The sequence below is a fragment of the Rhinatrema bivittatum genome, chromosome 12, assembly GCF_901001135.1.
Source record: "Rhinatrema bivittatum chromosome 12, aRhiBiv1.1, whole genome shotgun sequence".
In the NCBI taxonomy this organism is placed as follows: domain Eukaryota; kingdom Metazoa; phylum Chordata; class Amphibia; order Gymnophiona; family Rhinatrematidae; genus Rhinatrema; species Rhinatrema bivittatum.
In genome coordinates this window covers 73,413,430-73,438,608 of record NC_042626.1, presented here as the reverse complement: position 1 = coordinate 73,438,608, position 25,179 = coordinate 73,413,430, and the positions used below count along the sequence as shown (strand labels likewise).

General features: G+C 49.0%; 1 protein-coding gene across 1 annotated transcript; it reads right to left on the bottom strand.

Annotated features, from left to right (window-relative positions):
- Positions 1–19,189: 19,189 nt before the first annotated feature.
- On the bottom strand, positions 19,190–24,599 carry LRRC3C (leucine rich repeat containing 3C). The gene is made up of 2 exons (XM_029573198.1): positions 24,255–24,599; positions 19,190–20,992 (listed from the first exon to the last, which is right to left on the bottom strand). The coding sequence occupies exon 2, from the start codon at positions 20,902–20,904 to the stop codon at positions 20,122–20,124; it is 783 nt and encodes a 260-aa protein (XP_029429058.1). The 5' UTR covers positions 20,905–20,992; positions 24,255–24,599; the 3' UTR covers positions 19,190–20,121.
- Positions 24,600–25,179: the final 580 nt, after the last annotated feature.

The window sequence follows — 25,179 nt, the reverse complement described above, 5'->3', positions numbered from 1 at the left end:
CAGGCTTCTCAGGATGATCCTGGTGAAACTGGCGCAGGAGGTCCTTGTCCAGAATGTTACGACTAGGTTCCCATGTATTGTCCTCATCGCTACATCCTTCCCAGGACAAGAGGTATTCCCACCGGCGGTTATGGAAACGCACGTCCACCACTTCTCGTACTTGAAAGGTAGGATCCTCTTCGACGGAAGTATCCGTAGGATCCGGAGGAGTATTGTGAAACCGGGAGAGGACCACCGATTTCAGGAGAGAGACGTGGAATACGTTATGGATCCGGAAGGATGAAGGCAACCGTAGGCGGTAGGACACCAGGCCCACTCTCTCAGCCACACGAAACGGTCCGCAGAACCGGGGCGCAAACTTCCGGGAGGGGAGTCGAAGACGAATATTCTTGGTGTTTAACCATACCCGGTCTCCTGGTTGATAAGCAGGAGCTGGTCGTCGATGACAGTCCGCAAGCCGCAGAGGCAGCCGCCCAGCGTAGTTTGCCTTGGATTCCTCGCCAAAGGACCTGAAGCTGACGAGCGGTGGCTTGGGCAGCTGGCGAGGTGCTTGAGGTGTCAAGAGGGAGTGGTGGTCTTAGGGCCTTCCCATACACCACCTGGAAGGGAGACATCCCTGTGGCTGCATGGACCTGGTTATTATAAGCGAATTCCGCCCATGGCAGTAACTCAGCCCAATTGTCCTGACGCTCATTGATGAAGGAGCGGATATAGGATTTCAAGGTGCGGTTCATCCGCTCAGTCTGTCCATTGCTTTGCGGGTGGAACGCCGTAGAAAAGTTGAGTTTCACCTTAAAACATTTACAAAGGGCTCGCCAGTATCGAGCCATGAACTGGGGCCCACGATCTGAAACAATATCTTGGGGGAGACCGTGCAGGCGAAAGACGTGTTTGGCGAACAGAAGGGCAAGTTCTGGAGCCGTGGGAAGCTTTGGAAGCGGGACCAAGTGTACCATTTTCGAAAAACGGTCTACGGTTACCCAGATCACCGTATGGCCGCTGGAAGATGGCAGATCTACCACAAAATCTGTGGCTAGATGGGTCCATGGGTCCGTGGGGATAGGCAGAGGCTGAAGAAGGCCACACGGCAAGCCCAGACTGGGTTTCTGACGAGCGCAGGTTGGGCAGGACTGCACGTAAGCAGTGACATCCCGTCGAAGATTAGGCCACCAATAATACCGATTTAGTAGCTCTAAAGTCCTTTCACGGCCAGCATGGCCGCCGATGAGGGAGTCGTGGGCCCATTGGAGGACCGTCAGGCGATCCTTGCGAGGAACTAGGGTTTTGTCTTGAGTGAGTACCGTCATGTCCGAAAGACGGACTTTACTGGGGTCCAAGATGAATTGGGGCGGCTCCGGATCTCCTTTATTGCAGGTGGACCTGGACAGGGCATCAGCCCGGACGTTCTTGGCCGCTGGACGGTATTGTAACACAAAATTAAATCGACTAAAAGATAGAGCCCACCGGGCCTGGCGGGGATTTAGACGCTGGGCTTGAGACAAAAACTCAAGGTTCTTGTGGTCGGTAAAGACAGTGACGGTGTGCAGAGCCCCCTCCAACCACTGTCTCCATTCCTCTAATGCCAGTTTTATGGCTAGTAGCTCCTTGTCTCCAATGGGGTAATTGCCTTCAGCTGGAGAGAATCTTCTGGAAAAATATGAGCAGGGCAGTAGCTTCCCGGAGTCTGAGTGCTGGCTCAGTACCGCCCCCACGGCGACACTGGAAGCATCGACCTCCACAATGAAGGGTCTGGAGGGACATCCGACAGGAAGGCCTTCTTGAGATCAGTGAATGCGTTAACCGCGTCTTCGGGCCAGTTCCTTGCGTCAGCGCCCTTCCGAGTCAGAGCCGTGAGAGGAGCCACCCGATGGGAGTAGGCGGGAATGAAGTGCCTGTAAAAATTTGCAAAACCCAGGAATCGCTGAAGAGCCTTAAGTCCTTTCGGCTGCGGCCACTGGGTAATGGCTGTTACCTTTTCTGGGTCCATTTGGAACCCGGTGGAGGAAATTATATAACCCAGGAACGGCAGTGATTCTGCTTCGAAGGTACATTTCTCCATCTTAGCGTACAAGTGATTTTCACGCAGAACCTGGAGGACTTGTCTCACATGCTGACGATGGGACGCCAGATCTCTGGAGAATATAAGCACGTTATCCAGGTAAACTATCACGAAGGAATTCAAAAACTCCCGTAGCACCTCGTTCATAAGGTGTTGGAATACGGCTGGGGCGTTGCAGAGGCCAAAGGGCATTACGAGATATTCATAGTGCCTGTCCCGGGTATTGAACGCCGTCTTCCATTCATCTCCGGGACGGATGCGCACTAGGTTATAAGCCCCCCTCAAGTCCAGTTTGGTAAACACCCGCGCCACTTGGAGGCGATCCAGTAGTTCCGGGATCAACGGGAGGGGATAACGATCCCGCTTGGTAATAGCGTTTAGTCCCCGATAGTCGATACAAGGCCGAAGTGTGCCATCCTTTTTGGCAACAAAAAAGAAGCCAGCTCCTGCTGGCGAACGAGACGGCCGGATGAACCCCTTGGCTAGGTTCTCCGCTACATATTCTGACATGGCCTTGGTTTCAGGTAATGAGAGCGTGTAAACTCGCCCGCGGGGCAGAGTAGAGCCCGGGAGTAGTTCAATGGAGCAATCAAACGGCCGATGCTGTGGGAGAATCTCCGCCATCTCCTTGGAAAAGACGTCTTCGTAGGACCGGTATGGTTCCGGAAGCAGTTGAGAAGAGCAGACCGTCAGGGGCCTGGACGGAGACGTAGATTGAAGGCAACGGCCAAAACAGGCCGAGCCCCACCGGATCAACTGGAAGTCGTCCCATTGGATGAGAGGTGAATGTAGGCGGAGCCAAGGGAGACCAAGAACCAAAGGATGTACTGCTCGTTCCAGAACAAGTAATGAAATCTGTTCAGAGTGGAGTAATCCGGTCTGTAGAGTAATGGGTACGGTGGCACTGGTGATGACTCCCGGGAGCAAGGTGCCTCGGATAGACGAGATTCGCAACGGAGGGCTTTTTTGGATGGTGGGAAGGGCTAGCTGGGTCACCAAGTCGGATACTATAAAGTTCCCTTCCGCACCTGAGTCAATGAAAGCCCGTAGTTGAAACTCCCCACCGGGATACTTTAGGGTGACCGGTAGGGTGCAGAGAGGAGCGGTTTCAGAGATGCCTAGGTGTAGCTCCTCCATATAGCCTAGGCAGTGGCGTTTCCCGGACGTTCCGGGCAAGTCGAGAGGAAATGCCCCTTGCTTCCACAGTAGAGGCAGAGCCCCAGTGTACGGCGTCTTCTCTTCTCCTCAGGGGCTAACGGGGACCGGCCCATTTGCATGGGTTCCCCTGCGACCATTGACGTGAGAGAGGCGCCGGTACTTCTAGGTCTAGAGACAGACGGGAGCTTGCGGACAGGGCGAGTCTCCTTGGCTCGCTGTTGAAGGCGCCGGTCCACCCGACCGGCTAAGTCGATAAGATCATTCAGATCTCCTGGGAGATCACGGCCTGCTAATTCATCTTTGATCCGGCCAGACAATCCCTCCAGGAAAATGCCCTTCAGACAGTCATCCCGCCAAGCCACCTCCATAGCCAGTGTCCGAAATTCAATGACATAGTCAGCCACGGAGCGAGCTCCCTGCCAAAGGGTAAGGAGTTCAGAGGCTGCTGTACTGAGGCGAGCAGGGTCGTCAAAGGCGAGCCGGAAGTTTGTGAGAAACTCCTCCATGTTTTGGAGCATAGGGTCTCGCCGTTCCCATAAGGGAGAAGCCCAGGTAAGGGCCTTACCATCCAATAGAGAGAAGATGAAGGCCACCTTCTCCGCATCTGAAGGGAACTGAGCCGGAAGGAGGGTAAACCGCACCTGACATTGGTTTAAAAACCCTCGGCAGGACTTGCTATCCCCGGCATACCGGGGAGGCGTAGGGAGTTGCGTTGCTGACACTTGAGAGGCATTTGATACTTGCCGAGATGCTCGAGCCGAGACCTCTAGTTGAGCAGCCAACTGTTCCACGGTTGCGGCCAATGTATCGATGCACAGTTGTTGTTGCTGCTGGAGACGCTGGGCCATTCCCGGAATGGCCTGCAGGCTCGGGGCTTCCGCCGAGTCCATGGCCTTGCAAACTGTTGCGGCCGGGTTCTGCGGCTGAATAGTGGACCCTTGGGCCAACCCACCCCGAGGGGCGGAGCCGGTTGGGAGGCGGAGCCAAGACTCAGAGGGTGAGGTGTAGCGGCAGGAGTCTGAATAAGGTCTTCACCCGGGTACACAGAACCCCCCAGGTGGAGCCCGTAGGGTTCTGGCACCTTGGGACTTGGGCCCCAGTGAGAGAGTCCAGCAACAGAGAACTAGATAATCCACAGACGACAGGGACAGGCACAAGCTCTTCACCCGGGCACCCGAGAACCCCCAGGAGGAGCCCGTAGGGTTCTGGTACCTTGGGACTTGGGCCCCAGAGAAGCGAGAGTCCAGTAACAATGAGACAGGTACCCCTGGGAGTACTAGCACAAGCTCTTCACCTGGACACCTAGCAACCCCCCAGGAGGAGCCCGTAGGGTTCTGGCGCCTTGGGACTTGGGTGCTAGAGAGGAAAGCCAGCAGTCCAAGACTAGATAGTTCAGGAGACTAGAGTGTAAACCAAGAGCTTCACCCGGACGCCTGGAACCCCCCAGGAGGAGCCCGTAGGGTTCCGACGCCTTGGGGCTTAGGAGAACAGCGAACACTCTATCTCTCAGAAGGGGTACAGGATACCTGGCGTAGGGTCCGGAGTAATGGCAAGGCGAAGCAGGCACTCGGGTAGGCCAAGCTGGACGCAGGACCAGAAGTAGGCTGGGCACGCTCCGAAGAATCAGAGTCAAGGCAGGTAGCCAAGGAAGCGTGGTCTGGTAGTCCGAGGTCAAGGCAGGCGGCAGGCAAGCGTGGTCTGGCAGTCCGAGGTCAAGGCAGGGGGCAGGCAAAGCGTGGTCAGGCAATCCGAGGTCAAGGCAGGCGGCAGGCAAAGCGTGGTCAGGCAACCCGAGGTCAAGGCAGGCGGCAGGCAAAGCGTGGTCAGGCAATCCGAGGTCAAGGCAGGCAGCAGGCAAAGCGTGGTCAGGCAGTCCGGAGTCAGGCAGGAAGCAGGCAAGCAAGGAACGCAACTCAGAGCTACAAGACTGTAGTGAACCTCGTTGCAAGGCAAAGAGGAACACTCTGAGCGCCGGTTATATTGGGATGGCGGGTGACGTCATCAGTGCGGGCGGAGCCGGACTTCCGGGGTCTGGGCGCACAAGACGTCCGCACTCGCGGGCGCGCGAGGCCGCAGGAATCAGAGCGTGGAAATGGCGGAGGCCACATGGGCCTATGCGCGGCCCCGGAGGCTGGAAGGTGGAACCCACGGCGTTTGTTGAGCTGAAGGTAGGCGCTATTCACCGGAAAAAGAGGGGAAGCGGTACAGACCGCAACAATAGCCATATGTGTACTGACCGATCGATTAATCAACAGGATTACCTGACCAATTGATGGTAGCTGGAGACCGCCAGTGTTCTCAACCGGAAGGCGTCGACACCCGGCAGGGTGGAAGCCCTATTATAAGCAAAACATGGCTTACCGTGAGACAGCGAATCCCCATGTATACTGGCAGCCGGGCGGGATGCTGAGTCCATCTGCATACACTAAGGAAAAGGAGATTACCAGGTAAGTAATCTTAACATTTCCTAGCATGTAGCAGATGGACTCAAAACAAATGGGATGTACAAAAGTTACTCCTGGATTGGGCGGGAGGCTGCCCGAGGACCGTTTAGGATTGCCCTCGCAAATGCTGTGTCCTCCCTGGCCTGAACGTCCAGACGGTAGAATCTGGAGAAGGTATGGAGGGAGGACCACGTTGCCGCTTTGCATATCTCTGCAGGCGACAGCAGCTTAGCTTCTGCCCAAGAGGCTGATTGTGCTCTGGTAGAATGAGCCTTGACCTGTAGAGGTGGTGGTTTTCCTGCCTCTACGTAGGCTGCCTTGATAACTTCTTTAATCCAGCGGGCGATGGTCAGCCATGAGGCCGCTTCCCCTTGCTTCTTCCCGCTGTGCAGGACGAACAGGTGGTCCGTCTTTCGTACTGCTTCTGACATTTCCAGATATCTGGACAGCAGTCTGCCGATGTTGAGATGACGTAGTATTCGACCTTCTTCCGATTTCTTCAAACCTTCCGTGGTAGGCAAGGATATGGTTTGATTGAGGTGAAAGTGGGAGACCACTTTGGGTAAAAAGGAAGGAACTGTACGAAGATGGATAGCCTCTGGAGTGATTCTAAGAAATGGATCACGACAGGATAGTGCTTGTAGCTCTGAGATGCGGCGTGCTGAACACACAGCCAGCAAGAACACCATCTTCAAGGTTAACAAACGGAGAGACAGGCCTCGAAGGGGCCTGAAGGCTGATCCCGCTAGAAATTCCAATACCAGGTTAAGGTTCCACAAGGGCACAGGCCACTTCAGTGGCGGGCGAATGTGTTTAACTCCTTTCAGGAAGCGTGAAACGTCTGGGTGCTGGGCAATGGATTTGCCGTCACGTCTGGGACCGTAGCAAGACAGCACTGCTACCTGTACCTTATTTATTTATTTATTTATTGTTTTTATATACCGATGTTCCTGTATAATATACATATCACACCGGTTTACAAGGAAGAAACTGTCGCCTTGGGGGGCGGTTTACATAGAAACAATTAACAATTAACAAAAATATGAAGGTGCATAGAGGAACTTAGAGGAGCTTACAGAGAACAATCATGAATAAGTTAAGTTAAATTTCAATAACCTTGATGGAGCTGAGGGAGAGACCCTTCTGAAGTCCATCTTGTAGGAAGTCCAAAATGATAGGAATCTGTGCGGTATGCGAATTGGTGCTGTGAGAATCGCACCAGGCTTCAAAAATTCTCCAGATCCTGATATATGTTAGCGATGTGGAGAACTTGCGTGCTCGGAGGAGTGTATCTATCACCGGCTCTGAGTATCCTCTTTCCTTCAGTCTAGCCCTCTCAATGGCCAGACCATAAGAGAGAATTGAGCTGGATCCTCGTGGAGGATGGGGCCTTGCTGTAGCAGGTCCCGGTATGGAGGCAGAGGTAGAGGATTCCCTGCCAGTAGTCTTCTCTACAGTCAGGAGAATTAATGGACCAGAGGCAACATGGATTCACCAGGGGAAGATCCTGTCAGACAAATCTGATTGACTTTTTTGACTGGGTAACCAAAGAATTGGATCAAGGAAGAGCGCTCGATGTCATCTACTTGGATTTCAGCAAAGCTTTTGATACGGTTCCGCACAGGAGACTGGTGAATAAAACGAGAAGCTTAGGAGTGAGGGCCGAGGTGGTGACCTGGATTGCAAATTGGTTGACGGACAGAAGACAATGTGTGATGGTAAACGGAACTTTCTCTGAAGAGAGAGCGGTTTTAAGTGGTGTACCACAAGGATCGGTTTTGGGACCGGTCCTGTTCAATATCTTTGTGAGCGACATTGCGGACGGGATAGAAGGTAAGGTTTGTCTTTTGCGGATGACACTAAGATCTGCAACAGAGTGGACACGCCGGAAGGAGTGGAGAGAATGAGACGGGATTTAAGGAAACTGGAAGAGTGGTCGAAGATATGGCAGCTGAGATTCAATGCCAAGAAGTGCAAAGTCATGCATATGGGGAGTGGAAATCCAAATGAACTGTATTCGATGGGGGGGGAAAGGCTGATGTGCACGGAGCAGGAGAGGGACCTTGGGGTGATAGTGTCTAATGATATGAAGTCTGCGAAACAATGTGACAAGGCGATAGCAAAAGCCAGAAGAATGCTGGGCTGCATAGAGAGAGGAATATCGAGTAAGAAAAGGGAAGTGATTATTCCCTTGTACAGGTCCTTGGTGAGGCCTCACCTGGAGTACTGTGTTCAGTTCTGGAGACCGTATCTACAAAGAGACAAAGACAAGATGGAAGCGGTACAGAGAAGGGCAACCAAGAAGGTGGAGGATCTTCATCGGATGACGTACGAGGAGAGATTGAAGAATCTAAATATGTACACCCTGGAGGAAAGGAGGAGCAGGGGTGATATGATTCAGACTTTCAGATACTTGAAAAACTTTAATGATCCAAAGACAACGACAAACCTTTTCAGACGGAAAAAAATCAGCAGAACCAGAGGTCACGAGCTGAGGCTCCGGGGAGGAAGACTAAGAACCAATGTCAGGAAGTATTTCTTCACGGAAAGGGTGGTGGATGCCTGGAATGCCCTTCCGGAGGAAGTGGTGAAGTCTAAAACTGTGAAAGACTTCAAAGGGGCGTGGGATAAACACTGTGGATCCATCAAGTCTAGTGGGCATAAATATAGAGGAGGTGGTAAAACACTGCACGGAGCGGCAGTAGCCACAGAGGCATTCACGGAGCGGGATGCCAGTGGCAAGTAGTTGTTCCACCTTCAGGCAGCAAAATACTGCACGGAGCGGCAGTAGCCACAGAGGCATTCACGGAGCGGGATGCCAGTGGTTTGTGTTCCACCTTCACGGAGCGGAAGGTTGGAGGGCTGCCATCTCCAAAAAAACAAAAAACAAAAAAACCAAAACAAAAAACAAACAAGCAAAACAGAGGTGGGTAAGAGTATGGGGCAGGGGTGTGGCCGTTTATTGTGGCAGTTGCTACCCCTGATTGAACTGGATGTTCATTGGGATGCGGATACGGCACTGCTCTCTGCATTGGTAGAGGGGTGGAAGGGAATTGGGGCCGGAGGGTGCTGGAAGCCAATAGTGACAGGGGAGGGGGAGAAAAAAAGGGGTGGGGGGGAAGATAAAAAAAAAAAAATGGATAAACTGCGTAGCTTGCTGGGCAGACTGGATGGGCCGTTTGGTCTTCTTCTGCCGTCATTTCTATGTTTCTATGTTTCTATATGTTTCTCATGTCTGCGTACCAGGGTCTTCTTGGCCAGTCCGGGGCCACTAGAAGAACTAGACCTCTGTGTCGCTGAATCCTGTGAACAATGGCGCCCAACAGGGGCCATGGAGGAAATGCATATAGTAGGATCCCCTGAGGCCACGGCTGTACCAAGGCATCGATCCCCTGAGCTCGAGGATCCCGCCTGCGGCTGAAATATCTGGGAACTTGAGCATTGGACCTGTCTGCTAATAGGTCCATGGCTGGCGTCCCCCAGTGATCCACAATTATCTGAAAGGCTGTGGGTGACAGCTGCCATTCTCCCGGGTTTAGGCTTTCTCTGCTGAGGAAGTCTGCTGCAGTGTTGTCCTTCCCGGCGATGTGTACGGCGGAGATGTCCTGAAGATTGGCCTCTGCCCAAATCATCAGGGGAGTTATTTCGAGGGACACCTGTTGGCTTCTGGTGCCGCCCTGTCGATTGATGTATGCCACTGTGGTGGCGTTGTCTGACATCACTCTGACCGCTCTGTCGCGAAGTCTGTGGGCAAATCGCAGGCACGCTAGCCTGACTGCCCGTGCCTCTAGTCGGTTGATATTCCATCTTGACTCTTCTCTGGTCCACTGTCCTTGGGCGGTGAGCTCCTCGCAGTGCGCTCCCCATCCGTTCAGGCGGTGAGCAGAATCCAGGTTGGGGAGGACATTCTTGACCCCCGGCTCAAGTGGCCGGGCCATAACCACCAGCGCAGTTGATTCCGCACTCTGGCTGGTAGAGGCAAGTGTATGGTGTAGTCCTGTGATCATGGACTCCATCGAGATAGAAGGGTGCATTGCAATGGTCTCATATGAGCCCGCGCCCATGGCACCACCTCCAGGGTGGATGCCATGAGGCCGAGGACTTGGAGATAATCTCGAGCTGTGGGCCGGCTGGCGCTCAGCAAGACCTGCAGATGAGTCCGGAGTTTTGACTTTCTCTTGGAGGTCAGGCTGACCTTGTCTTCCTGGGTGTCGAATTGGACCCCCTAGGTATTCCAGCAACTGGGATGGCTGTAGGGAACTCTTCTTTATGTTGACTACCCATCCTAGGCTTTCCAGAAGAGCTATAACTCTGTTGGTTGCCCGGTGACTCTCTTCCAGTGACTTTGCCCGGATCAGCCAATCGTCCAGGTAGGGATGGGCGAGGATTCCTTCCTTCCTGAGTGCCGCTGCCACTACAAATGTTACCTTGGTAAAGATCCGTGGCACGGTGGCTAACCCGAAGGGTAAGGCCCGGAACTGGAAGTGCTGATTCAGGACTTTGAAGCGTAAATAGCGCTGATGATCCCGATGAATTGGGATATGCAGGTAGGCTTCTGACAGATCTAGGGAGGTGAGAAACTCCCCTGGCTGTACTGAATTCTTGACAGACCGTAGAGTTTCCATGCGAAAGCTGGGGACCCGTAGGGGTCGGTTGACTGACTTGAGGTCCAGGACGGGCCTGAAGGTGCCTTCCTTCTTGGGTACTATGAAATAAATGGAATAATGCCCAGAAGGTACCTCTTCCGCAGGTACTGGGATTATGGCTTTTAGGGCCAGGAGCCTCTGTAAGGTCACTTCTAGTGCCACTGCCTTGAGTGGCGAACAAGGAGATTCCACAAACTTGTTCGGCGGAAGCCGAAAGAAATCCAGGTAATATTTATTTATTTATTTATTTATTTATTGGTTTTTATATACCGCCGCTCATCAAAGATATCACGTCGGTGTACATAGAACGATAAAAACGCAATTGCGTTGTACATATAACAGTATAATAACAGGTGAATTCTAAAATACATTAAAACAGTAAAATACAGTAACAAAATAACTTATTTAACAAATCAACTTATTTAGTTAAGACTAGATGATGGCGAGGACCCACTTCCCGGATGATGGCGAGGATGATGGCGAGGACCCACTTCCCGGATGATGGCGAGGACCCACTGGTCCAAAGTGATCTCGACCCACCTGCGGTAGAAGAGGGTTAGCCTGCCCCCTATGGCTGCTACCCTCGGATGGGTCGGCTGATTGTCATTGTGGGTTACGGCCAGGGCCAGAACCCGGGCCGGTTCTCTTCTTGGTGTGCTTAGCCCGAAAGGGCTGATTCCTGGCCTGAGAACGAAGTGCCTGATAGCGAGACCGGTAAGGGTTGAAGCACTGCGAGTTTCTACCTCTGGATGGTCTAGAAACAGAACGCTGGTTCCTCCTTGACCTGTCTTCTGGTAGACGGGGTAACGGAGAAGCACCCCATTTAGTAGCCCAATTCTCAAGGTCGCTGCCGAACAGTAGGGAACCCTTAAAGGGCATTCTTGTGAGTCGAGTCTTGGAGGGCGAGTCGGCCGCCCAATTGCGTAGCCAAAGCTGTCTTCTGGCTGCCACTGAGGAGGACAATCCCTTGGCTGCCGTACGGACGAGGTCGGAGGCTGCGTCTGTGAGAAATGCGAGAGCCGATTCCATGTCTTCTCCTGGGGTGTTATTTCTTACCTGTGATAAAAAGGAGCGCGTCACCACGGTGCAGCAAGTCGCGATTCGAAGGGACATGGCTGCTACCTCAAAGGCATGTTTCAGAATGGTGTCCATGCGTCGGTCATGCGCATCCTTGAGAGCCGCTCCCCCCTCCACCGGAATGGTGGTGCGTTTCACAATTGCGTTAATTATGGCGTCTACCCTGGGGCACGCCAGCAGTTCCTTGGCTGTCAGATCTAGAGGGTACATGCCAGACAAGGCCCGACCCCCTTTGAATGAGGCCTCCGGTGCCTTCCATTCCAGCTCGATTAGCTGCTGTGCTGCTTGTAGGAGGGGAAAGTGGTGAGCCGTTTGGCGCAGGCCCTCTAGCAGAGGGTTCTGTATAGGGACCCCTGGGGGGTCCTGGCCTGGAATGGCCAGCTCCGATAAGCATTGTGAGACAAGGCCCGGCAGATCTTCTCTCCGAAAGAAGTGTCTCATGGTCCGATATGGTTCTATCTCCGAGGGAAGTTCATTCTCTTCGGGGGGCTCCTCACTTACCTGTGAATAATCTGAATCCCCATGATTGGGGCTGTCGGGTGGTGAATGGCTGCGCCTAGGTCTCGAGGGTCCAGGGACCGGATCAACCGGGACGGAAAGACCCATCCGAGGAGCAGACTGCATCTGGACAAAGGCGTGAATCCCCTTAAACAATTCCACCCAGGAAAGCGAAGCCAGATCTGGCCGCAGGGATACCAGATCTCTCGGATTCCCTGGCTGCTCGCCGCGGCCTGCTAAGTCCGGAGTGTTCTCTAAGGAACCGCTGGGCTGGGATCGGTCCTGTCCTGGGACTGCCATGGCTTCCTCACATTGGGCACATAGGGAGTCTGCTTCCTCGCTCTGTGTGGCTCTAAGGTTGCATGCTGAGCAGAGGCTTAGAGCGTTCATGCCTGATTCTGGGGGTGCCAGCTCTGCAGACGCAGAGGCCTTCTTACGCTCCATTTGCCTCAAATGCGGTGTCGTCCTACAATGTGCGCCTAACACAGGCGCGTAACAGCCTGCGCCTATGAACGGGCGCCTTATAACGTGCGCCTATAAACGAGCGTCTTATATAAACGTGCGCCTATAAACGGGCGTCTTATATAAACGTGCGCCTATAGCAGGCGTCTTATAAACAGTGCGCCTGTAAACGGGCGTCTTATAAACGTAAGCCTATAGCGGGCGTCTTATAAACAGTGCGCCTATAGTGGGCGTCTTATAATGTGCGCCTATCAAACGGGCGTCTCAAAAACGTGCGCCTATAATCGGGCGTCTTAGCATATGTGCGCGTATCCTAGTAGCGTGCGCCAAAAACGTGCGCCTAACGTGGGCGTTCACAACGTGCGCCTATCGCGTGCGCTAACAACGTGCGTTCAGCAAGCAAAAAGCGCTTAATTAGAAAGGAGAAGTAGGCAGGCAAAAAATGGCGACCTCCCAGGCGGGCGGCCTCGTAGGCAGGCCCAGTTAATCCACACTTCCTCGGAGACCAAGTAAAGATGTATGCCTTACCTTGTCTTCGGCACTTCCTGGCTGCGACCCGGGCGGTCTCCGGCTGCGGGGAGAAAAGGGGAATACCTTCACCGCCGCGCTTAAGAAAGTGCACCCGCTGCCTCTAGGCCGCGCCCGAACCGCTCGGGGGCCAAGTCCACGCCGGGACCGAGGCTGCCTCTAGGCCGCGCCCGAACCCTTCTCACTCGGGGGCTGGGTCCCTGCCGCGAACCGGCCACCGGACCGAGGCTCCTACCTCCGAGGGACCACGGAAGTCAGCTCGGGAAACTCAACTGGGTGAGTGACCACCTGGTATCACCACAGGAGTGCGGGGCTCGTCTTCAGTAGATTTCTTCTAAGAATTTAGTCGATAGAATTTGGAAAACACGCTCAGCAAGCATGGGTAGCTCCAAACTGCTTTGGAGACGGAAATTACTGAATTGCTTCACTTCCTGTGGGGGTATATGTACCCGTGCTGACGTCAGATCCGTCTCCAACTGCTAGCACGAGCACACTATACCCATTTGTTTTGAGTCCATCTGCTACACGCTAGGAAATATTTAAATTAAGGCCCGCGGTAAAAAGAGGCGCTAGGGACACCAGCACGTCCCTAGCGCCTCTTTTTGGACAGGAGCGGCGGCTGTCAATGGGTTTGACAGCCGATGCATCCGGTTTTCAAGCCGCGGGCTGATTTAAAATTTTTTTTTAATTATTTTTAACTTTTTTTAATTTTTGGGACCTCCGATTTAATATCGCCAGTTTTTACTGCTTTTCTGTGCACTTCCCTGGCGCCAGCAGAAATTAACGCCTACCTTTGGGTAGGTGTTAATCACCCCTTACTGAATTACCCCTTACTGAATTAGCGCTATTACTGAATTATCCCTTACTGAATTAGCGCTATTACCCCTTACTGAATAAGGGGTAAAGCTAGCGCGTCGAAAACGCACGTCCAAATGCAGGTTAACAGTGCTCTCCACCGGAGCATACTGTACTGTATCGGCCTGTAGGTGAGCCACAGATGCCAGCAGCCAGCTCTATGCCTGTTTTGCCTGCTATTTGTGATAAACTGGTAATGAAGCTTTCCAGGGCAAGTGCCTGAGCCATGCTTCATTTCCATGCTGCTCCTGTGATTAAAGCCACTCCGCTTGCCAACACACCTGAGGCCACTCTGCAGCGAGACTCTTCAGTATGCCCCTATCGTGCCTCCTCACTTAATTGAGCATTAAGAAAAAGAACAATTTCCTCCTTGCTGCTAAGTGGCAGCAAAAGTAATGTTAGATTCAGACACACAGGGAGAAATCATGGCAGGAAGAAAACTGGAAGTGTTATGTTAATATTAACCAGTAGTATGTAAACAGAAAGAGGACTGAAACATAGAAACATAGAAATGACTGCAGAAGAAGACCAAATGGCCCATCCAGTCTGCCCAGCAAGCTTTCACACTTTTTTTTTCTCATACTTATCTGTTTCTCTTGACTCTTAGTAACCTTTTTTAAATGCAGTGGTAGGGGACAACCGACCTTTTCTCCAGATGGCATTCTCGTGTGCAGTGCAAAACAATGGAAAATGAGCCAGGTAATGCAGTGTCACAAGACCCAACACTTTCCCATGGGGGACACGTGGGATAAGGCCTGCAATGTTTGCCATCCCAGAATATCTAGGGATGGGAGCTAAAGAAAGAGAATACCTATTGGAGCAGTTGCCAACTGTGTTTCCTGGCAGGGCCATCAGGTGAACTAGGTGAACACCTAGAGCACCAAAATTTGGGAGGCAGTAAGAAAATGCTGTACTGATGCCCCATCCATCAGGCCAGAGGAACATAAGTCACAGGTTACTCCTGCCCCACCAGCTGAAGAACTAAGACAAAGGTGGAACCAGGCCAGAGGAAGGTAAATAGGGGTTACTCCAGTGCCCACCAATTGAAGAACTAAAGACAAAGGTGGAGCCAGGCCAGAGGAGCATGGTTGGTGAGATTCTTGAGGCCCTGGAGTCAGGGTGGAGGGGAATGGCTGGTAGAGGTCTCTAGGCCTCTCCAGTCAAAGAAAAGGAGAAGGCTCTGTCAACCAGAGGAATATGGCTGGTGTGCTTACCTAAGGCCTCCCTTCCCTCACCCCCCCCCCCCCCCAATGAAAGATGAGAAGAGTTGCTGAGCAGGAAGATTGATACTGAGGGAGAAAATGAGGCTGGGAGGGGATTGAGGCCAAAGGAGAGGATTGCTGCTAGAGGGGACATGGAGGAGGATGATAGAGACTTGATAAGGAAGGTGGATGGAATAATGGAGGAGAGAAATGATTGAGGATCAAAGGAAGAAGAGTGGACAGGCAACAGTGAGAGATGATGCTATGTTGAACAGAGGGTGTAGAGAGGATGCTGGGTACTGTTGATGGGGGACAGTTACAAGGGCTGCTGCTGATGAGCTGAATAGAGGGAGAGGGATGCTATACTAGAGCTGCTGCTGCCATAGTGAGGAGCACTGTGTCAGAGCTTCCACCAATAGGAAAGTAGGGGAGGTGCGAGGTAGGCTGAAGGCTGACTTAAGCCTTAATATCCTTGCAATAGCCCTGCTCCTTGAGTTCCATTCTAGCCTCCATGTTATCGGGGTAGGCTAAACCAATCTTAGTTTTGACCCCACCTTCATTTCAGTGGAGGCCTCTAGGTGAGGGCAAAATGAGCCATCAGCTAGAGCTCCACATTTATTTTTTTTGGGGGTGGGGGGGCTCAAAAAGTTTGCAACATTGAATATTTGTACTATCAATGTTATATTGATATTCTCATTGAAGTTTCATGAATAGGATAAAGTGAAATTGAAATAAAAACATCTGACTTGCTTAGAGATAATCATTATTATGGTTCTGAGAGGCCCCAAATGATTCCCTTGCACAGGACCCAAGGCCCTACTACCTGCCTTTGCAGTCTGGACTTGTAGCTTAAGTACAAGAAAAGCAGGGCTGCAAATCCAGAGCCACAGTGGGAAAAAACAAAGGATTGACTTCATGTCCCCTGGTAATCTGGGGCCATCTGGTGCCCTCAAACTAAGGAGGATCGTGGGTAAAATGAATGCAATAGCTGAAGGCCTTGCATCCAGAATTGCCGTAATCAATGGGTAGAACTGCTATTGCTAAGAGCCTTTCACAGGAGAGAGATTCCCACTTGTGACCTGCTGAAGTTCCTAAACTCCAGTACATTTCAGTAGTAAACAAAAACAATCCTCTCTTGTACCCACCCAGACCTTTCAAATATTGGCATTTACTGTGTGCCCATGGATCCTATCTTCCCACTGATGGGGTTTTTTTCCTAACCTGTGCCAGAATACAAAATCTTGAATCGAGCATCCTTGTGTCTGGACTTTGTGCAATAAAAGATCTTACCTACAATTTGTGTGTCGATCTTTATTTCTGCCGAACAAGAGTATACTTGATATTTAGTCAAGGAAAGTGAACACTAAAAGGACAAAATTAGCACAGTTCAGATTCCTACTGGAAATCTGCATTGCAAATCAGGCTGTGGAACAGAGCCACCTCTGAGATGCAGAGCTGCTATGCCTGGGGAAACCTTGCACACAAACATACCAGTGCCTGCTATTGTGTTACCGCACTCTTTGTCGGATCATGTTATACCTCCAGTTCCAGTGTTCCTGCAGCAGGATGTATAATTTATATCAGGAGGGCATTCTGTGTGCTTCAGTTTATACAAGCAAAAGAGAAAAGTGCCTCTCTGGCTTCCACAATATAACTTATGTCCAAAGGAAACCCTCTAGTAACTCCACTCACACTACAAGAGAGCCAGTGACCAGTCATATTAGACACTACTGGCTAGATTGGCCTTCATCACCTTATCAATAATCATTAGTCATCATTTGCAAACAAACTGCAACTGTCCAATTATTATTTATGAATGTTTAATGCAAATAAAAGACATCTGGATTTTGACAACTCAAGGATGATAGTGTTCATCAAACATTTTATCCAGTCAATAACCCCACAATGTAAAAATTGCTGTCATATTCCACCTGATATAAAGTTTGTCTGTGACTGTCACTCATCCCATTTTGCTGCTCCCTTAGTTCCTGTAGTGAAAGGGAGGAGGCATAAATCCTCACATCTCCCATAGTAGTGGGGGGGGGGGGGGGGCAGCAGGCAGGCATGGCAGTCACAGGCAGTGCCTCAATTCTAGACTGGCTGTGAATGAGATAACCGACCTGGCAGAACCTGACAAAAAAAAAAAGCAAATGCCAAAGGGTCATTTCAAGCTGAAGAGTTCTCTCTGATATTATGCCTCATTGGGAGAAATTATTTGTGGTGAGTAGGAGGGTCTATGAGCCAAATTATGAAAATATAATATACAAACTCCAAAACATTGACAGGAAGAAGGCAGCTGATCCTGGTCAGGAGATAGATGACATTCAAAAGGCTTTAAAAGGGAATGCTTGTTATTCCTAAACTGGAAAGCTGTAAGGAAACTTTTCTCCCAGATATGACCCCCTCCTCCTCCTCCTTCTGCTCTCTAACATTATACCACCCTGCCGAGGAGCACACTGCATTAAGAACATGCCATGCTGGGTCAGACCGATGTCCATCGAGCCCAACACTGTCCCTAACAGTGGTCAGTCCAGATCACAATTATCTGGCAGATCCCAAAAATAGATCTCATTTCTGTTGCTCACTCCCAGGGATAGCAATGGCTTTCTTTAGTCTGCCTGGCTAATAATGCGTTATGGATGTTTTCTCCAGGAACTTGTCCAAACCTCTTTTAAGTTGTGCTGTGCTTATTACCTTGACCACATCCTCTGGTAACAGATTCCACAGCTTGATTGTTCTGAATCTGCTGGTTGTTGGTGTCATGGAGGGTCCTCTTGTTTTAGTATCATTTGAAATGGTAAATAATCATCCTTTATTTATCCATTCCACCCCTCTTATGATTTTATAAACGTATATCATGTCCCCTCTCATCCGGCTTTTTCCAAACTGATGATCTTCATCCAGCCAATAAAAATCTCTCCTCTTAATGAATCATTCTGAGAGTTTCAGCTCCTGTCTAAAAGGTTTTCCTATTGAGAAATTGTCTTTTTGAGAGAAGAGTTGATAAACCAAGACAGACTCACCTGTCTCTTGGGATCCAGAGCCTCATGGCTTCTTGCTCTCTACTTCCCTCCTACTAGTTCCCTTCTCTTTCCTTCTGTTACTTAGACATTGTTCAGTTGACATGGATATGAGTAGAAGCTTTAGACCATTCACTTGTGTCTCTTTTCTTACTGGGATAGAGGAGCACCTGTCACCTGGATGACTGGAAACACCACGGTGGAAAATAAAACCTGCAACTGCTGATCTAAGAGCTTCCCTCCCACTGCTTGCTCTGTCTTGAGATGTACAGGGCTTTTTCCAGAAAATTGTAGCAGAATTCTAGATGTGGGCATAGAGAGGGAACAGCTCAAGGTGCATGGGCTGTCCTCACCTTCTCCAGTTATTCAGATGCTGAGCAAAAGAAAGATTTTCTTTTCCCCTGTGAGGAAAGGCTAAAGAGATTAAGGCTGTTCAACTTGGAGAAGAGATGGCTGAAGGGGGATATGATAGAGGTCTTTAAGATCATGAGAGGTCTAGAACGGGTAAATGTGAATCGGTTATTTACTCTTTCGGATAATAGAAGGACTAGGAGGCACTCCATGAAGTTAGCAAGTAGCACATTTAAAACAAATTGGAGAAAATTCTTTTTCCCTCAATGCACAATTAAGCTCTGGAATTTGTTGTCAGAGGATATGGTTAGGACAGATAGTGTAGCTGGGTTTAACAAAGGTTTGGATAAGTACCTGGAGGAGAAGTCCATTAACTGCTATTAATCAAGTTGTCTTAGAGAATAGCCACTGCTATTATCAGCATGGGATCTCCTTGATGTTTGGGTACTTGCCAGGTACCTGTAGCCTGGATTGGCCATTGTTGGAAACAGGATGCTGGGCTTGATGGACCCTTGGTCTGATCCAGTATGGCAACTTCTTATGTTCTTATCTTACAGTGATAATACTCCTATGAATGTTTGTTCCATAGACCACTGCATTTTTCTGTAGGAAAAAATGTGGACTTGGTGATGGTGTGCCTGAAAATACACACACTATAATGAATGTGTTTGTGCTTCTGCTCACCGCAGCTGATATGTATTGCCATTAAATTCAAACTTGTGTGAGTATATCTCTTGAGACTGTCCCAGCTTCTTCCCTTCTGGTCTAGGCAGAACATCACAACAGGAAGTTATATACAGTGTGCAATAAAGAAACATGAAGCACAGGTGATGCATTTTTAAAAATGAAAAATACAGATCATATTTTTTGAAAGAAAACATTGGCTTTATTAATTTTTCTCATAATAACTCTTTAAGGCAAGTGTTTTCCAGTTAAAAAAAAAAGCTGTCTCACGATAAATGAAATGTACTGAGTAGATGAAGAATTCCAATTGACTCTAACTGGGAAGAGGAAGGGGCACCTGCAGAGCTCAAATGGTTGGTCCAGGCTAGAACAGTGTGTTCCTATTACACTTACAATCTAAAAACATCTTTCAGATCGACAAGAAAAAAGAATGGAACATTTTTGTTTGCCTGGTGTCATATGTTCTTTGTTTAAAAAAAAGGGGAAAAGATCTTTAACTCAGGGCTAAGCTTTGTTCCAAATTATTGGGGGCTAGAACAGAGAAGAGGGAGCAAGCCTGATTAGTCACTATCAGTCTCTAACACTCAGCTTCATTTGGTCTCTTTTTATTTTGCTAATAACCAGGCTTCTCCCAACAAATTTTCCAAACTGAAAAAAATCCTTTTATTCCCTTCCTGTCTTCCTTCTCCAGTTAGCTTTGTATTCTGTAGGATTCCACTTCTCCTCTTCCAGCTTCCTTAGACCAAACCTATTTTTATACAAATCACAGTACTGCAACTTTTTCAGATAATACAAATATTGCTTGTACTACTACTGCAGAGTGCAAGAAGCACCCAGGAGGTGGGCAGAAGGCCAATGCCCAGTCTACGCTGCAGACTGCTTTCTCCTTCCCTGCCTTCCTGGCAGCTATTGTTAAATTTATCTATATAATTGGTATTTCACAAAAAGGGAAAAAGCACAATGGTTTGACTATGGATAGAAAACAAAATAACTTTAGTGTAAAAAAAATTAAAAAGCTAATTTTTTATGGTGAAAAACTAGGGAGGTGTCAATCTCTAAAGAAAAACTTGAAGCAGTTGTACAAGATGGGATGGTATTGTAGTTCTTTTGCTGATAAGACAGGGATTCGGATTCCCATTACACCACAGTGCTGATGGTGGAGGATTCCTCCGACTTCCTCTGCTTGCTGGGCAAGGATTTGAGGTACTCAAGATGCCGCCGAGCATCTTCTTGGTTCTGGCGGACATAATAGACCAAGTAGGATATCACCATGGTGAACCAGCCAAACATGGTAACCAACATGGCTATGTCTGTTGTCTTTTTGTAAACATTGCAAAAGTCCACATCCTTCATTGCCTGGAAGAAAGGCTTGCCCACATGTTCCTCCTGAATAGACATGTCACACAAGATGCCACTGGATGATCCTGGGTCCAGTTCAACCAACTGCATCAACTCCTGAAACATGCAATCACAGAGCCAAGGGTTGCTGGACAGGTTGGTCTTGGCCTTCAGGTTGATGAAGACATCTTTGTTGACTGACACCAGCTTATTTGAAGACAAATCCAAGGAATACAAGTGTTCTGACACACCCCGGAAAGCTCCAGTCTCTAGCCTACTGATGGCATTGTGGGAAAGATCTAGTTCCATTAAGACAGGCAGATTCTGAAAGGCATCACTGGGGATGAATTTGATCTGATTAAAGTCTAGATAGAGTTTTTTGGTATCATTAGGAATGTCCTTGGGAACTTCTGTCAGTTGGGCATTGCTGCACCTGAAGGTCCTGTAGCCATCTTCTTCTGCTTGGTAGCAGCCCTTTGGGAAAGTGGTGGCTGAGTGAAAGCAGAATGTCATCAGAACAAAGCTTTGAAGGAATAGCCACATCACAACCGAGTGGCGGAAGAACCAGTCCAGGAATGGCATGTTGGGAAATCTGCATAATCATATGGTCTTCAGGGATCCCTCTCACTTTTATGCAGTCTCTGGGTTTGATCCCAGATTCACAATCACCCTATAAAGAAAGGAAAAATATTTTCCAGTGGTGGAAAGTGGCATGACGGAGCAGGCTCAGCAACCCAAGCTACACACACACTTCCTTACAGTGGCAGATATAATGTTTAGAAGTATGGATATCTAACTACTGAAACTGATTTTCTACTAATTCCCTTTGAGCAATGTATGTAACGAGAAAAACATAATTATATTCCCAAAACCAGAGGTTTTCTCTTGCTTTCCCCCTCAATGACGTTCACACACATCAAAGACTCTTAATTGCATTTTCTTTAGTTAATTTTCTTTTGAAAAATGAACTGGTTGAAATTATCATATTTTCTCCATAGTCATATAAAATAATACCTTCGGAGGTTTTGGCCTCTCTTAGGCAGACACACCATGGTATTAAGATTAATGAGTTAATTAGTCAGTGTTATTAACAGCAGTTTAGCTGTGCTGCAGAGACTAGGGGAAAATTCAAGAGTAGAAATTAAAACTTTAAACACACACACAATGGTACAGTATATGAACTTTGAATGTAACTCCTTTTCCTATGTTTGAAGGGTCCTGCAAGCAGACTTTACACTACAGGGTCCTCAAGCACTATTGAAGCTGTCCTGTCATTCGTGTCTTCCCTGGGAATTGAATGAATAAACTGAAAAGTACTTAAAATAAAATCCTTTTTATTTAAAAAAAAAAAATCTTCACTGTATCAGTTTTCCCATTAAGCTGTGCTAGAGAAAGAAAGGAGAGAAAGAAAATGAATGATACCAAATCCCTTTGACATGGGCAGAGTCAAGACCGGATTTAGGTACATGCAACTGCCCAGGACACCAAATTATAATGGCGCCAAATATCCAGGCCAAAGAGGAACCTACTGCTGCTTGCTTTATGGCCATGTGCCGGCACAGTTTCAAAGGGGCAACACCGTGGCACTCTGGGTGCCAAAATCTTCTATTCAGCACTGGGCAGAGTCCTTCTGCCTCCCTTTGCCATGGGGGCCCTGTAAATGGCTCTCTTGTGGCTTTTGGAATGAATGCAAATGAAAGATCCGGGGAGCACAGGTGCAAAGCCTGTGGCCCAATGTTTCTCTCTCTGAGAAAAGGGGCAACAAGCCTGGTAGACTTATCTGACTGATCTATTTAGGATTAGGAAGAACTTTGAGCTGAAGTCAAGCTAAGAAATGCATTCACACATCAGCAAAACATAGGGCTAATTAGGGCACAAATTAGAAACCCCAATATATAGTCAATGAATAATAAATCTAGATAATAGATTACTAGAGCTAGACCTGTAGATTCGGAAAAAGGGGAGAGGAGAGGGAGAGAGAGTTGGGGGAAGAGGGGAATAGAAGAAAAGCACTGGACGAAGGGGCATAACCAGCTCTGAGCTAAGAAGCCAAGGAACAGGTCCTCACATTACCATGATTTACTAACTATTGTGAAAGCCTTTTCTGGGCCATATCCACACCATAAGGAAAAGACTGGGACAGTAAAACAATCTGGTGTCTGTCTTGGCATGTTCTGCAGATAAGTAATAATGGCAGCAATAATAAAAAGAATAAGCAATAATTCATAATGAATGAATAAATAAATAAATAAAGTCTCCCTCTGTGATCTGCTAGCAGGGAGCCTTTGCACATTATATCTGCATTGGTTTGTATTTGATTAGTAAATTGCTTTGATATTTTGTAGAAGCCACCATCACTCATGAAAACTTAAACATCCCAAAGGGTTCCTTGTAAATGAGGAGAGAGGGAGGGGTTCATTCATGGAAAACAGTTTAGAATGGAGTTGGGCAAACTGCAGCCCCTGGTGCAGAGGTGGCCCATCACCTCATGCTGCTGCTCTTTTGTGTCTGGCCCACTGGTGCTAGGAACCAGTGTCATCCCCATAGGTCCTGCCATTGCGCATGTCATCTGTTGAAGATGTCAGTTGAGAGAAAGGGAGACCTTGGGGCTACTGGTGGAGCCCATCCCTCTGGCAGCCAAAGAGGAATGGAGACCCCTGGGGCAGCTGAAAATGTGAGTGAAAATGAGTGAGAGTGTAAGAGAGAGCATGTGTATGCATGAGAGAGAGGGAGAGAGCTTGTGTGCGTGAGAGAGGGAGCATGTGTGAGTAAGAGAGGGAGGGAGCATGTGTGAATGAGAGAAAAAGAAAGGGAAAATGCTTTAAGAGGGCTCCACTCCTCCCCTGCCCGAGAGAGAGAAGAATGAGAGAGGGAGAGGTGAAGGCCTGTGTGAATGAGAGGGAGAGAGTTCCAAGGGAAATTCCCCCCCACCCCCACCCCCAACTTCTTTTACAAATGAAAACCAGTAATGTGCCCCAGTTATAAAATGTTTTCCCACCCCTGGTGTAGACCTAGGGAGGCTGAGGTCCCCAAATCACTGTGTTTAGCAAGAGAACTCTGTTTTTATTCATGAAATAGTATGAATTAAAATGGAAACACCCCCCTCCCCTCAGTTAGGTGAAGAACTTGATTGGGGGGAGACTTCCTCCTGTTAGTACTAGACCCATACAGAGCTGGGTTGGTTGCTGGGTGAGATAGTCCCAATGGACCACTCAGTCCTCCCTGGTCTCCCTATTACTGAGTCTATGAATCCCCAGCCCTTCAGAGAGAGCAGCAGAGGTCACAAAGTCAGACACCAGAATACAAAGAGCTTCACATAGCAAGGGAGAGTCCCCTACACACGCACACACATGCATACACATATGCAGACATACATGCACACACATGCGCGCACATACACATGCACACACACTCGCATACAATCACACATGTGCACACACACACACCATCAATCTTCAAAATAATAGTACTGCACTGAAAGAGGAATTCCCTCCTCATCCCTTCCCATAGGAAACTCCCTCTCCCACATTCCCTTCCCCTGGATCGTGGGGATCCCCCAGACCCAGGATTTTGCTGTCAAAAGTTAAATCAAGTTGGCTGCATTTCCATCATCTCTTCCTGAAGCCCTCAAAGCCAAGCTGACTAGGAGAGAGATGTCAATCTGAGAAGCACCTTCCTCAGGGAACCTGCTTTTGCTTTTTAATTCTAGCTCAATGGGGGGATTTTCATTCTGCCTTTGTTGAAGTGAGAAGTACTATTTTTTCTCTTACATCCTGCACCTCAGAACTATCATTTTTCACTTTATGAAAAAGTAAAGTGCAGGTTTGTTCTCCCCTGACACTGGCAGAAGCCTTGATATCTTTGGAATAACAGATCACCTATAATCCCTCTAGTTGCAATGTATTTATACATGTGTTAGCAAACTGACTCACCGGTCCATCTGACTGCTTGCCCTTCCTCTGTGGCCCGAAGTCCCATCACCAGGAAGAAGACAGAATAGGGAGAAAGTGCCCAAAATTTCTTCAAGAGCAACCGGCATCTCCTGGCCTTGCCGCCCTCCCTGCTCTGGTAGTCTGCCTAGCTCCCGCTAATATTTCCACAGCAACTTCTTTCATCGTCCTGTTGCAGGGGTGGAAGAGCTGTGGGAAAGGGAGCGGTACTTCTCCTTCAGTCAGAGATCCGATCCAGCTTTGCAGCCAGCAGGTGGGGGATGAGTGAGTTCAGCCTGTGCAAGCAGCTTGCTGCTCTCTCTTTCTCTCTCTCTCTCTCTCTGAGTAAATGGCTCTGTGTGTTTCCCTGTTAGACAATGATCCCCCTCCTTTGGGGGCCGTAACTCCGCCCTGGAAAGAGAGAGAGAGTGAGGAAGGGAGAGAGAGAGAGAGAAGGATCCCAGTCTCCATGCAACCAGAGTTAAAAGGCACAGCAGCAGAGAATTGACTTTGGGTCGATCTCCTGCCCATAAATCCAGACAAACATAGGATTCTTTTCAGTGCAAGCAGCTTCTGATTAGCTTTGAATGTTCCTCTCTTCTGGCTGACAGGGGATGTGGGGTGCAGGATCACCCCACCATAGATCCTCCTGTATTTCTTAGCAGATGTTAGTTGGGGTGTTTAACATTTGAATGCTATTTAAGAGAGGTCCCAGCCATGGGTTTTCATGCTCTCCACTTTATTTATTGAGTCTAGGAAGACTGAGGATTTCCTGCTTGCTTTCTGAAGTACTATACTGGGGATTAAGATAAATCCTTTGAAACAGAGATAAGGAGCTCCAGGACATTAAATGAGTAGCCAGTAGAGCTGATTATGGCTTTGGATAAATGTGTTCTTGTTATCTATAAGGCTGTGCAGTTCTGCCTTA